The sequence below is a fragment of the Primulina huaijiensis genome, unplaced genomic scaffold (assembly GCF_012295235.1).
Source record: "Primulina huaijiensis isolate GDHJ02 unplaced genomic scaffold, ASM1229523v2 scaffold3245, whole genome shotgun sequence".
NCBI classification, from domain to species: Eukaryota; Viridiplantae; Streptophyta; class Magnoliopsida; order Lamiales; family Gesneriaceae; genus Primulina; species Primulina huaijiensis.
The window spans coordinates 305,618-318,833 of record NW_027357612.1 but is presented as its reverse complement, the minus strand read 5'-3'; the positions used below and the strand labels follow the sequence as shown (position 1 = coordinate 318,833).

The 13,216-nt window shown below is 31.7% G+C and overlaps 2 protein-coding genes and 1 long non-coding RNA gene across 3 annotated transcripts; all 3 read right to left on the bottom strand.

The window, feature by feature from the left end:
- Nucleotides 1-3,116: 3,116 nt before the first annotated feature.
- On the bottom strand, nt 3,117-4,483 carry LOC140968127 (uncharacterized). Its single transcript, XR_012173707.1, has 2 exons — nt 4,227-4,483; nt 3,117-4,088 (listed from the first exon to the last, which is right to left on the bottom strand). It is a non-coding gene; the product is annotated as an uncharacterized lncRNA (long non-coding RNA).
- Nucleotides 4,484-5,218: 735 nt separating this feature from the next.
- LOC140968077 (uncharacterized) lies at nt 5,219-6,202 on the bottom strand. Its single transcript, XM_073428919.1, has one exon. It carries the CDS (start codon nt 6,200-6,202, stop codon nt 5,219-5,221), a length of 984 nt encoding a protein of 327 aa, XP_073285020.1.
- Nucleotides 6,203-7,077: 875 nt separating this feature from the next.
- On the bottom strand, nt 7,078-7,823 carry LOC140968118 (UPF0057 membrane protein At4g30660). Its single transcript, XM_073428968.1, has 2 exons — nt 7,627-7,823; nt 7,078-7,533 (listed from the first exon to the last, which is right to left on the bottom strand). The coding sequence occupies exons 1-2, from the start codon at nt 7,714-7,716 to the stop codon at nt 7,405-7,407; spliced, it is 219 nt and encodes a 72-aa protein (XP_073285069.1). The 5' UTR covers nt 7,717-7,823; the 3' UTR covers nt 7,078-7,404.
- Nucleotides 7,824-13,216: the final 5,393 nt, after the last annotated feature.

The window sequence follows — 13,216 nt, the reverse complement described above, 5'->3', positions numbered from 1 at the left end:
GTTGGAAAATATTGTGGTTATCGTCTTTTTTCCTGAAACGTGTATGCACGGCCCAATAAGTTGATTCGAAAAATTATCCTTACATGTTAGTTGGAAAACTCTTTTTCGAATGTACTTTGTAATCCTTAATCTAACCTTATTGAATATATAGCATGACTTTTTCGATATATATTTTAAGCTACAGCAGAAATATAGCATTAAAAAATCTTAAATAGACTATTAACGTTTAACAAAAAAACTCAAAAATTATGGTAAAAAATTCTGAACATTATTTTAATTTGCTTCAGAATTTTTGTGTTTGTAAAATCTACGAAATAGCATTTGAAAATGTTATGTCTACTGAGCACAACTCTTTTGAACATATTCAATAAATCATTTATTTAAATCAAACAACTATAGCGATATTAATTACAGGTTTTAATTAATCGAAAGCTATTTAATTAATTAAATTAAATTAAATGGTCCGAATTTGATTATAGTTGTTTGATCAAAGACCAAACATATAAAATATTTGACAAAAACTTATGTGATACGATCACATATGTCGTATTTTGTGATATGGATCTCTTACTTGGGTAATCCATGAAAAAGTATTACTTTTTATGTTAAAAGTATTACTTTTTATTGTGAATATCGGTAGAGTTGACGTGTTTCGCAGATAAAGATTCGTGAGACCGTCTCACAAGAGACCTCCTCGCAATATTTTTACCAAGTCCAACAACATAGAATAATATTTGTTTGATCAAGGACCAAACGGATAAAATATCTTTACCAAGTCCAACAACGTAGAATAATATTTGTTTGATCAAGGACCAAGCAGATAAAATATTTTTACCAAGTCCAACAACATAGAATAATATCAATCGCTTTAATAAATAATAATGCATTTCCATCCGATACGGCGTATAACAAAATACTAAATTAATTTTTGTTTGAATTGCATGTACGCAATAAATAAATATTTATTTATTTATTAAAAAGAAAAAACATTGAGGCTCGCATCTGGTGGGCAGGCGAGAGAATCGATACAAGCCATTCGGGTTGGCCCGTCTAGATACGGGTCCTCTTCTTCCCCGGTTTCATTAGCTCAGAGGATCGAAAAAAATATCATCACAACCTCCTTTCTTCTTTTTTTTTAAAAAAACATTTTCTCGAGCGTAATTTCACAGTACCTTTTCCATTCCAAATAATGATGATGATGATAATCTAGGAAAAGGGGATGAGAAGTTGCTGGAATCACAGAGATTGCTGAAATACAGGTTTGGGAAGTTCAATTTTCTTCTTTTTTATATATAAAATGAAATGAATCGTCAAATATGATCGTTTAAAAAATAAAATAAATTTTAAAAATGACTGGTCCATCCTTTTTAAAATAGTAATAATAATGATAATAAATTTTAAAATCATAAAAAATTGGGGAAAATTTTTGAATTTGTTTTAAAAAATTATGAAATATCATCAACAATCGTATTTTGAAAATCCAATCATATTCTTGTAAATTGACACCATTTTCAAAAAATTGCAATTTCTTATATTTCACTTATTCACCGAATTCTTCTCGATTTAATTCTCAGTATTCCATCAACCTAATATTGAATTTTATGTTCTCCAAAACTCAATTTCTCCTAAAATCTCAACAAAATCTTTCTTCCTAAACCATGAAAGAAAGAGCATAAAATATTTGCTGACGATGGGGTGAAGTTGTCTCGTCGCAAGGAAATATTAGACGAAAACTAAATATGAACAACTAGAAAAGGCATGGTGCAACGTTTTTACCAATCTGGTATTTGGTAATGATCAAAGCAACACTATTTTTAGAATTGGTTTGGAACGAATACAACCATTAATTGCCAAATGGATGGAAAGTACATACTTGGGACAACTAGAAAGACATTTAACGGATGTTGCGAAACGAATGTTCGTTTTCTAAAATAAAATAAGTGAACTAAAATATTCAACCAAAGTGTATCTCATTTGAGATAAACATATATGTTCTAAAATATTTATTTTAATTGAAATTTAGCAAATTACTAATTATATGCATATTTTCAGTATCCCGAAGTGCAAACAATATTCGAGCAATATTATAGAAGTTCGTGTGTTCAAAGAGTAACCTAAACGAAAGATATGATCATTCAAAAATTTCAAAAGCGTTTCAACGAATGCTACCAAAAAACTGAATAATATTGAAGGTAAATCATCTCCATATATTTTCATACCACCCTCAGATACACCCACCATCAATGAAGGAGAAAAGGTGCGTGAATTAAATAAAATAATTAGATAAATGAGAAGGAAAGCTTTCAAAAAGCCTTGAGAGGAGAATGATCAAAAGCTCCAAAGGTTTTGGATTTGTTCAAAGAAATGAAAAAAAGTAAGACAATTATATGAAAAAAGAGGATGCGAATAATGCTCTAGTTGAAAAACATTTTGCAAAAGTCGAACAAAATATGTAAATGAAGTGGGAAATGAGTTTGAGAAGTAAGAAAAAAATAAGATTGAGCAAGAAAATGAGAAAATATATGAATGATCTAAACTTAAGTAACGTTCAATGTGAATATGATATATGAATACAAGAAAAATAATTATTAGTAAACGATTATGTTAGTAATTTAATTAATTAATAGTTTGTTAAATTTATTATTTGTAATTTTTAATTGAAAGTAATTTTTTTAATTACGTTTTAAACTTTAATTATATGTAATTGTATTTTTTAATTATATTTAAATTACTATTATTAAAATATCAAATTATTAGATTGAATAAAAAATATTATTTTAAATTATCTCTATAAGATTATCGCACCACTTCAAAAAAATACATGAAGTTACACGGACGGCGTCAACCAATATGACCAGACCAAGTCCCCTTGTCGAGCAGAGTCGCCACTCACCGATTTATTTATTATTGTCAGTAGTTCTCGTCCCCACACACATATATATCCATTGAAATTATTTATATTCTATTTATATCCTTCACAAAATTATTTTTTTATATTAAATGTGTATTATTTTGATTGTTGCTGAATTTATCAACATTTAAAATAAAACATTTTTTAAAAAAATATAAAAAATCAGCGTCAGGGCGTTTTCATGAAAAATAAAAGAGGACGAGGATCGATAATATTGTATCCACACGGCGTATTTTGAAACCAATTATCAATAAAATATTATTTATAATGATTTAATTTAAAACAAAGAAGAGAATTAAGAAATACTGATTAGGCTGCAAGAATCCTGATAGCTGGCGAAGAAATCAAGAACTGAGAAATTGAATGACCATGGAAACCAGCTCCGAAATCTCGACAGAAGCCGTAGTATCCAAAACCAGCTTACCCACCTCACCCACGTCATAGTCCCAGCAACCACCGTAACCCTCCAACAATCTCTCCATTTCCTCCCACGTCGCCGGCTTATGCCACTTTTCTGCTTCTGCAACTCTCCCTCTCGCCTCTAGCCGTCGCCGCCACTCATCCTCATCCTCTGCCCTGCACTCTACCACAATCAGCCGAGCTCCGTTCTGGCCCGCCAGATCCAACAGCCGATCAAGGTGGGCACGCCTGGATAGAGGAGAATCGATGACGACGCTGAGCCCCAAACCAATCTGAGTGGAGGTCACTCTCCACATCGCTTCATATGACATGTCGTTGAGGAGTGAATTGGCTGTGGAGGGTGAAGATAACATCAGGGCTTGCTGGATTCTTTGTGTGCCGTCGCGGAAATGGTCTTTGTCTATCAGTGGGCATCTGAGAGTTTTAGCAACGGCGCGCGCCAGTGTGCTCTTTCCCGTTCCGGGATGGCCTTTCATTGCTATGATGATCGGCGTTTCTTCTTTCTCCCGCCATCGTTTCTTCTCCATCGATTACTATCAGTAGGCTGAAAACAAGCAATTTTTACCTACCTGATAAGAAATCATAAATGAAAACATAACATTGCATCATTTGGGAATTGTATTCTTTTGTTTGTAAGCTTATCCTTTCGAAGGACACGTTGCTTTGGGATAATGCTATGTTTCAAGTTAAGAAATAATTATTCTCTAACATCTATAGCCCATCCATACTTGAGCACCAAATTAGTCGCAATCTTATCCTTACTCATTTATCAAAAAAATAGTTAATTATGTCAATCTTTTTATAAAAGATGTATAAAAAATATCTACATGAGCACCTTAATATGACCATTCATATATAATATTTATAATTTTGTCCAAACATTTCTCTTAGCTACCTAGCACAACGTTATTTATCCATTGTTGTATATTTGTTCATAGACTGTATAACGCGATCTAACTCGGTACAAATTCATCGTCTAAGCCAACATTGAGAATTTCATATAGCAAGAAGCTGAATCGATCATTTTTCTTAACACAGAAATTTAAGGTTTGAAAATTCCTTTACGAGCATATCCATACAGGTCTACAGCTTCTTAGCATTACTCGAGCGAACAAGAAAAATATTAGGAAATATTTATATTCCAATATAGTTTGTAAGCTGCGCGGAGCCACATGCTCCTTTACAAATTTTTTTAAAAAATATATATATATAAATTTTTTATAATTTTAAAATAATATGATGTTAGCTCGAATAAATCAATTTAAAATATTAAAAAATTTTAAAATTTAAAATTCCAACTCACAGAGAACTTTATTTCTGATTCCGTCATTGTTGGTAAGATACAGAACGATTTAATCTACTTTTTATTTTAATAAGTTTTTTTATTTTCATTTTCAAAAGTAAAACAAATTTAATTTTTTTAAATAAAAAAGAAAAGCATGAAATGTGCCACCCGACGGCTTTTGTCTGCAAGAGATATTTTGTCCTATTTTGTTATGTGTGAATGGAATACAATGGACATCGTGATTCGTGATCTGTCTTTTTTTCAATGCATTTATGGTCTGGTTAAATATTCAAAGGCCCACTCCTTCAACAGGCATTAACCATTTCTTTTTCTACTTACATCAGCTAGAGCAGTTCATTCCTTATTTTTACAGTATTTACCTTGTGCATAGAAGAGACTAGAGAGCTACACAAGAAAGCTTATCCCCGCTTCAAACAACATAAAAACATCAATTCATTCATCGATTTTCTTGTCTTCTGTTACAACACACATTTTTTTTTTGCATACACAAATAAAACCAAGAGCGATTCATAGGAAAACTCACTTGGACTGTAAAAAAGTGAGTAGAGGTCACAATCAAAGGCAAAATACTTGAAAGAAAATCAATTAACAGGATAAGTCGTGGGCAGCAAAGTATACTTGATAACTCCAATGTCTATCTCCACCTCTTCCCCATGTTGCTTCTTGCAATGGAAATACAATACAGTATATGCCACCATTTGATAAATACTCACCAAGGTAGCTAATAGTTCCAAAAGCAACACATAAACTATTGAACTTGAGGGCATTGTGTTACCAGGAATCTTTAGATAAACCAGAGCAATTATCAGATTAAGCAGAAAGAAGAAAAGAGACAGCATGTAACCATTTAATCTTTGCCCCTTGGCAAGTTCCGAAGCTTTTCCCATAGCCACCATCCCGTAACAACCTTCTTCGACGACTGAAACAACTATGGCTAACGCCCAAATAGCCACCAAGTAAAGGTAGAAAAGAAAAACGACTATCGCGAGAAAAATCGCAATAAAAGCGGTGACGATGTTTGGATACAGGAACACAGGAACAGCAAAAATCACAAGAATTGGTAAAAAGCCCAGCGAATGAATCGAAACGTAAATGCTTGTAAGAAACGGCTTTGTCCATGTTCCGGCGACTCTCGAAAATAAGTCTTTTATCGATAACGTGTTCCCGGTGGTGGACACGGCAGCTATCAGAATTGTTGCTATGGTTGTGAAAAAGAAGATGATGAATAAAATCAACGGGAAGGCGATTTCAACTGCAAAAGTAATTGCTAGGATTTGTCTCATATGATCATACTCATCTTGTAATCGGGAGGGTGTACTTAAGCTAGGTGTAAACGAGCTCGGATCGGAAGCGTTAAAAGAGCTCGGACGGGTCAAGAACGATTTTGCGAGAGATACCGTGTCCTGTGCCAGGCCAAGAATGGAGAAGTCAAACGCGACATACGTGATCACCGACAGAAGAAAGGAGAGTAGGGCTACTAATCCCAGGAGTTTCCCATTTTTGGGAATAAATTTGAACGCTTCTTTCAGAATTACCAAGAAACTGAAAACTCCACGAACATCCATGGCAACCAACCACGAGTTCAGAGATCGAGACAAACTTTTCTGGACGATTAAGGAGTAGTAGAGGGTATTTATACTTGAAGAATAGTCTACTTTGGAAAGTGTGAGGAAAGATTAAAGAAAGTCCCTCCCCACTGGCAAGCTTGCTATTGGCCATTTCGTGCGAAGTTTCTCCAAATATGAAGAGACCGTGATTGGCGTGATATAAGGGCAAACTTATTAAGTCAATGTCTTTTGTACACATGGATCGGGTATCGACCATACGATTCATACCCATTTGTGGGTGCGGTTGGAAAAATGGCCACCAAGAGATAAAGTTGGAGACAAAATTTCATAAAATAATATATCAAACGGGAGATTTTTTTAGCAATTTCATGAAACAAGTACAAAATTGAATTATCTAATGCCCAATAATTTTGTTTTCTAGAAATATTTTTTGAAAACAATGTTTTATTTATGAAAATCTGGTTGCGTAATGGAATAAACATTTAATTTCACGAGTAAAAATTTATGTTAATAATATCAAATTAGAAAAATATAGAATAACACAATCAAGTAAATATATAAACACTTATCAAAATCTGAGCAAACAAAAATCTTTCAAAAAGTGTTGTCATTTACACTTATATTTTGTTATTGTTATTTTAACTCCTCCAATTGTGAATAAATTTAAATTTTACACATATTACAAAATAGATGTTAATCTTCCCGACGATTCCTAAAATTCATGGGTCGAAGCAATGCTGGAATTTATCGGAAACAGGCGAAAGAACAACACGGATCTAAAAACAAAGAAGCAGATCATTTTGGGCAGCAAATTTTATGTTCTTCTCCAATTTCCTCATAAGCAATATCACGTACATATAATCCCTGATCCATATCCAAATTAGAGACAGTTCTTGTATTGGAATTCTTTTAGCGACCAAAGAGATTGATGAAATAGGACACAATTCCAATCCGAAATCAGATTGGAATTCTGGGACCAAAAATTTTGTAATCAACCATGTTTATAGACCCTGAATGACAATCCACTTCCTTATCATAAGTCAACCCCAAGAAAATGGAAAAACAAACAAAGCAAAAACCAATCTTTCGACTCCGAAATCGAATCGCAAAGTGTAAAGAAGAACACATCACCGATCTACGACCAAATAGTAATGGCAGCTTGCAAGAAACGAATCGTGCGCTATAGCAGCAGGTCAGTACTAAGCAGGCTGGTAGTAATAATCTCCACGGAATCTATCGCTTTCGACGAAGATGATGGCATAGAGAGCGTAAATTATCCCAGGAACATACCCCAAAATAGTTAAAATCAAGCAAATTAAGAACTCCGCCTGAAAAATACAATAATCCATCCACTCTCGAGTAAGAAAAATTTCACAGGTTATCAATACTCTGAGAAGATTGTACTGCGAATAACTACTTACGGTGCAGCAGCCATGGCGGAGGCAAACGCCGAGCGGGGGGAGGAAGATCGCGAGGATGATTTCACAGAGTATTTCGCATCTTGTCGCCATAGTTTTTTGGCCCAAATATTCTCAATTGAGATCTGGCAGTACTTCTTCTTCTTCTTACTCAAAAAATGTTAATTATACTAATATTGATTTTTTTTTTTTTTACAAACATAAAAACCAACTACAATCAATATTTCTGATTTTTAACATTTGTTTTTATAAAATTATCAATTACCCCATAAGTTTTGGTATGCTCGAGTCAATTAATACAAAAATCAAATCCTTAAATAATATGTTCAACTTCCATAATAAACCCTATCTTTTAATATAATAAACTATAAACAACATACATTTATGTTAGAGTAGATCTCATCTCACAAATCTTTATCTGTGAGATAACCTTATCGATATTCACAATAAAAAATAATATTTTTTCATGGATGACTCAAATAAGAGATTCGTATCACAAAATACGATCCGTGATAACGTCTCACACAAATTTTTGCCTTTATTACTATATATGTTTCCAAAATTGCCATTGAATTCAATAGATACATAAATTTTATACATACCATTGTATTCAATAGATGCGTAAATTTTATTTTATGTATATATTAGTAATTCTAAGTATTTCACATTAATTTTTTCTCATGTTTTATCAACTAACTATTATGGATAAGATAAATGACTTTTTCAATTTATTTATATATTTATTTAGATGTAAATACTCATATTTAAATCAAATATTTGAGATAATTATTTTTTATATATAAATATCATAACAAAATTACTTATTTGGAAAATAAAAAATATATTATTTATACGTTACATATAATACAAAATATATCATATTATACTATGCGCGGTGCTGCTATTACAAAATAATAGTTACCAATAATAACTCATTGATCTCGTCAAAAAAATAAATAATAATAACTCATTGATTCGAACGAAAAATTGAGCGATAATTGTTGTATTTTGGGATTTAATTAATTGGGGTCTTTCCATTGATGAATACAACGAGGGTTCTTGCAAACATAAAAATTTGTGTGAAACAATATTAAAAGCCAATTTTATGAGATAAATTTTTTATTGGATCATACATTAAAAAATAATATTATTTTATGTTAAAATATTATTTATTATTATAAATAAGAGCATGATTAATTCATTTTATAATAAAAAAATATGTGAAAACGTGTCAAAAATATAACTGCAATCTTGCAAACTAGAAATGCGGGATAATTCCATCCTTTTTTGTCAACAAAATTAGGTGGGGGTGACGGGTAGTTGTTCAGGGTTTATTTTTTAAAAAATATAAAACAATTACAAAATTACAAAGTTAGTGCATTGCGAAAAAGTTTACAAACAAAATCCGCAGTAGGCTTTTTAAGATTTTTTTAAAAAATATTTAATATATAAAATTGAAAAATAATTTTGAAGGGAAAAAAAGGAAATCGGACCGGCAATATAGAAGTTAAAAAATAAAGACATTGTTGTTGAATGATTAAAACATGTTGCTTCCTTTATTTATTTATTTTATTGAGGATTCAGTGTTGTGAACTTTGTTATAGGATTGTAAATAAATCGAATCGAGCAAAACATGACGGAAATTTTAATGCTCGAATTAGTAAAGTTTGAAAATTTTAAATTTTTTTGCTCGAATTCGGTTCGAATTAAATCTCGAGTTCGTTTCGAAATATTCAAATATCTTCGCAAACTATTTGAATTATATATTGCTCGAAAATAAGTACTCGAAAGTTTCAAAATTTATTTATATAAATATATTATATATAAAAATAAAAAAAACTAAAGCTCACGAGTGATTCAGGAACTATCGAACAAAATAATTTGAACTCAAGTTAGGCTAGAAAAAGTTCGAACATGTTGGAGCTCGACACGAATTCGATAAGCTCGAATATGAATCGAATTTTTTTCGAACCGACTCCAGATTTCACTACTTTTGTAAAATTTTCCACAATGCACTAATTTTTTAATTGTTTTATATTATTTTAAAATAAAAAAATATTTGTTTATAGAGGTGGGTATTAGAATTTTGGTATCGGTTACCAAACTCGATCGGGTGCTATTTTTCAAGTAAATAAGGTATTTGGTCGGGTTTGGGTAGAAAATATTTACCCGACCGGGTACCCAAAAACATAAATTTTTGGCATTTTAAATATCTAATTGCAACACTTAAACGTGAAAGTTGAAATGAATCTTTTAATTGCTATAGTTTAGGATACTTCATTGTTATTATCTCCATTATATTTGATATTGTCCATTTATGCAGATTTCAATTTTTATGACAAATGTTATTTTTTTACAATTTAAATAATTTAAATTGCATGTGATACTAAATTTCACATGTTATATATTGAAGATTTGATATATTTTGAAAAAAAAAAATTGATCAGACAACCGTTCCACAAATCACAGTGAATAGAAAATAGTTATTTTGATAAGCCTATTTTTTTATTGATAGATTATTTAAATAGTCAAAAAATTAAAAAATGTCAGAATCCGACACTATCGAGTACCCAAATAGTTAGATAGTCACCAGAATCGAGTGAGGTTCGGGTAATGAAAATACTACCAAAAACCTGAGCCTTGATCACCCATATTTGTTATACGCTTTTAGAAGATTTGGACTCGCCTCTTGTAAATTGGAGAAGTTTCAACTTTACTTAATTCGTGTGGCATGAATCGATGATGATTTGAATATGAGACTCCGTGCATGAACTTATATAGTGCGGCAGATGATAAGGAGATTGATTATAAGCTGTTTTCTTTCATTAATGAGATTATGAGAATTGGGAAATACAAATCATACTATTGTTAAATACATGGAGTTTTATTTAATTATTTATTAATAATATTACTTTAATCATAAATTATTGTTATTATTACAATAAACGTGGAATCCCATACTGATATTGATCTATATATACTTCTCCATCACCTTCTCCTCCTTCCCCTCCTCTTCCAATACGGCCACCCTCTTCACCTCCTTCTCCACCACCTCTGCCCCTTTCACCCCCATGACTTCCTCCTTCTCCCCCACTACCACCAAGGCTTCCTCCCCCACCAAAATGAGTTCCTCCACCGCCACCATGACTCGTTCCACTTCCTTCACCACATGGCTTCAAACAATAGCAGCTACCCAGCCAACAACGGCCATGTTGAAAACCCTCGTGTAGGCAAATCGTTCAGCAATTGCGGCTCCTGACCAAGCACCTTCCCCTGAAACAATGGCTTCTGGATTTACACATTCTTACATGAGCAGCCACAATCTCTCCTGGAGCAAGTTATGATCATGGAATTAGTAGATAACACACACACACACACACACACACACACTTACTTATATATATATGTGTGTGTGTGTGTGTGTGTGTGTGTGTATAAATCAGGCAAAGCTTTACGTTAAAAATCTCAAAATGTCCACATATGATATGGGTCATCCATTACATTTGTGGGTGCATTGTTTAGGCAAAGCTTCACGTTAAAAATCTCAAAATGTCCGCAAATAATTGGGTCATCCATTACATTTTGTGGGTGCATTGTGCCGTAACTTATGGAGATGAAGACTTACGAGACAGGTATCAATTCACAAAAAGCACTAAGCTCTTGTCCATATTCTTGTCTTAAAACGTATATGATTATGTTTTCGAGAATATAGCACTAAGCTTTTATAAGAGAACAAAGTTTTGCGTAGATATCAAATTCACAAAAAAAAGCCAGAGAAACATGTCGTGACAAGTGGTCTAAAATAAAAAACGGCTCTAAAATATGATATCTATAATATTTTTTTTTAAAAAAAAGGAAGTCCAACTTTTCCACTTATTTAATTTAATTTTCTACCAACAATATTTGGCATTCTCAAGACAAGAGGACACTCGCAAGTAGAAACTAACGAGATGAAGATTTCATTCGCTCTATTTCTTTAAATAAGTACAGTATAAGTTATTGTTTCTGATGTAAAATTTATTTTATTTCACTAATCTGAGTATATTATTAGCCCTTTTATTTTATCAACCTATTTCACCTTTGGGCCAATTTTTTAAACATCCATCGTTAATATTTATTGATATTTATCAACTGATAAAAGAAAATTATTTTGTAAGTTTTTGAATGTCTAATTGGAATTATATTTATTAAATTATATATTTTTTATATTTATAAGTTAATACTCTTTAAAATAAGTTTCATCATATTAGTTGTCTACTAACATGTTATTAAAAAAATTCCTATAACATTTGACTTGTTTTTTTAGTACAATCAACATCGTTACAAGTAACAAATAATCAAATTATACATTTACCAATCGACGCAACTCATGTTTGGTGGGACTAGACACCCTTGCTAGGCGAAGGAATCGTAGACACATTTGACTTGTTTTTTGGATCGAGAGGCATAAAAATCAAGCCTGGGCTGGGCCTGGTGTTCTAGCTCACCCTGCCCTTGGTCGTCGTAGATCAGACGAGCGGCCGTCACGCAAGCCGACATTTAATAATATTAGTGCACGGATTCCCGAAAAGATCTTTCATTTGATCCAAATAATAAATAGTCATTGTAATAACAATTAATAATATTAGTGAAACATAATTTTCATATTTTTTACATCTGGGAACGTGACATTAATAAATGACGGAATATTGAACAAAGCTAAGGAGAGATTGTCCTTCTACCAATGGCAATAAGCCTACCTGATTATTTGTTTTTTGAAATTTGGGGAAAATGACCTTTCGTTTTCAGCTTTATTATTTATCTACAAATTCGATTATTTCAGGAAAAAGAAACATTAATAATAATTAAAAAGAATGGCACTAATTAGTACAGATTAACATACATGATCGTACGTAAGACTAACAAGTCAAGCTTAGGGATCAAGATCGTAGTTCAATGTACATAGAGCACGAGGAAGGCCGAATGGCAGCTTATATAAGCAGCCAGAGTGGGCATATTTCCTGATAAATAAACCTAAGCGTGGTTCTAAAATCGTTTTTCCGATTCTAGTTCTTAAACATATATAGACTCGAGGATGTTTATAAAATATGAAATAATTATTCTAAATAAAATCAAGATTTTGGGTTTCTATTTTGAAATCATCAATTTGTACAATATAATATCAAACAAATAAAGATTAATTTACTAATATCAATGTTGTATCATTATATCATACTATATTGTGATGCGAATTGAAAACACAAAATAGACAAAAACCCTTTTACTTGGATACCTTAGGACATTTAATATCTTAGCTAGATTGATGTCCGTAGAGTCTTCGCAATCGAGTTGACTAGTCCTTGTCATTTATCACTTATGAGGACTGAAGGCTGATTGAATGGGAATCTATTTTACTATATTTTTCTATTTCAAACTATATATATATATATATATATAACACTTTAAAATTACACAATTTTTAAATAATATAATATAAGATATTGTTTAGTTCTAGTAGTACTGAATTACAATATATATTATATAAACTTTTGATGGTAATAATTTAATTTAGTGTAATTAAAATCATATTACACGTGTGAGAGGGTGAGGGTGA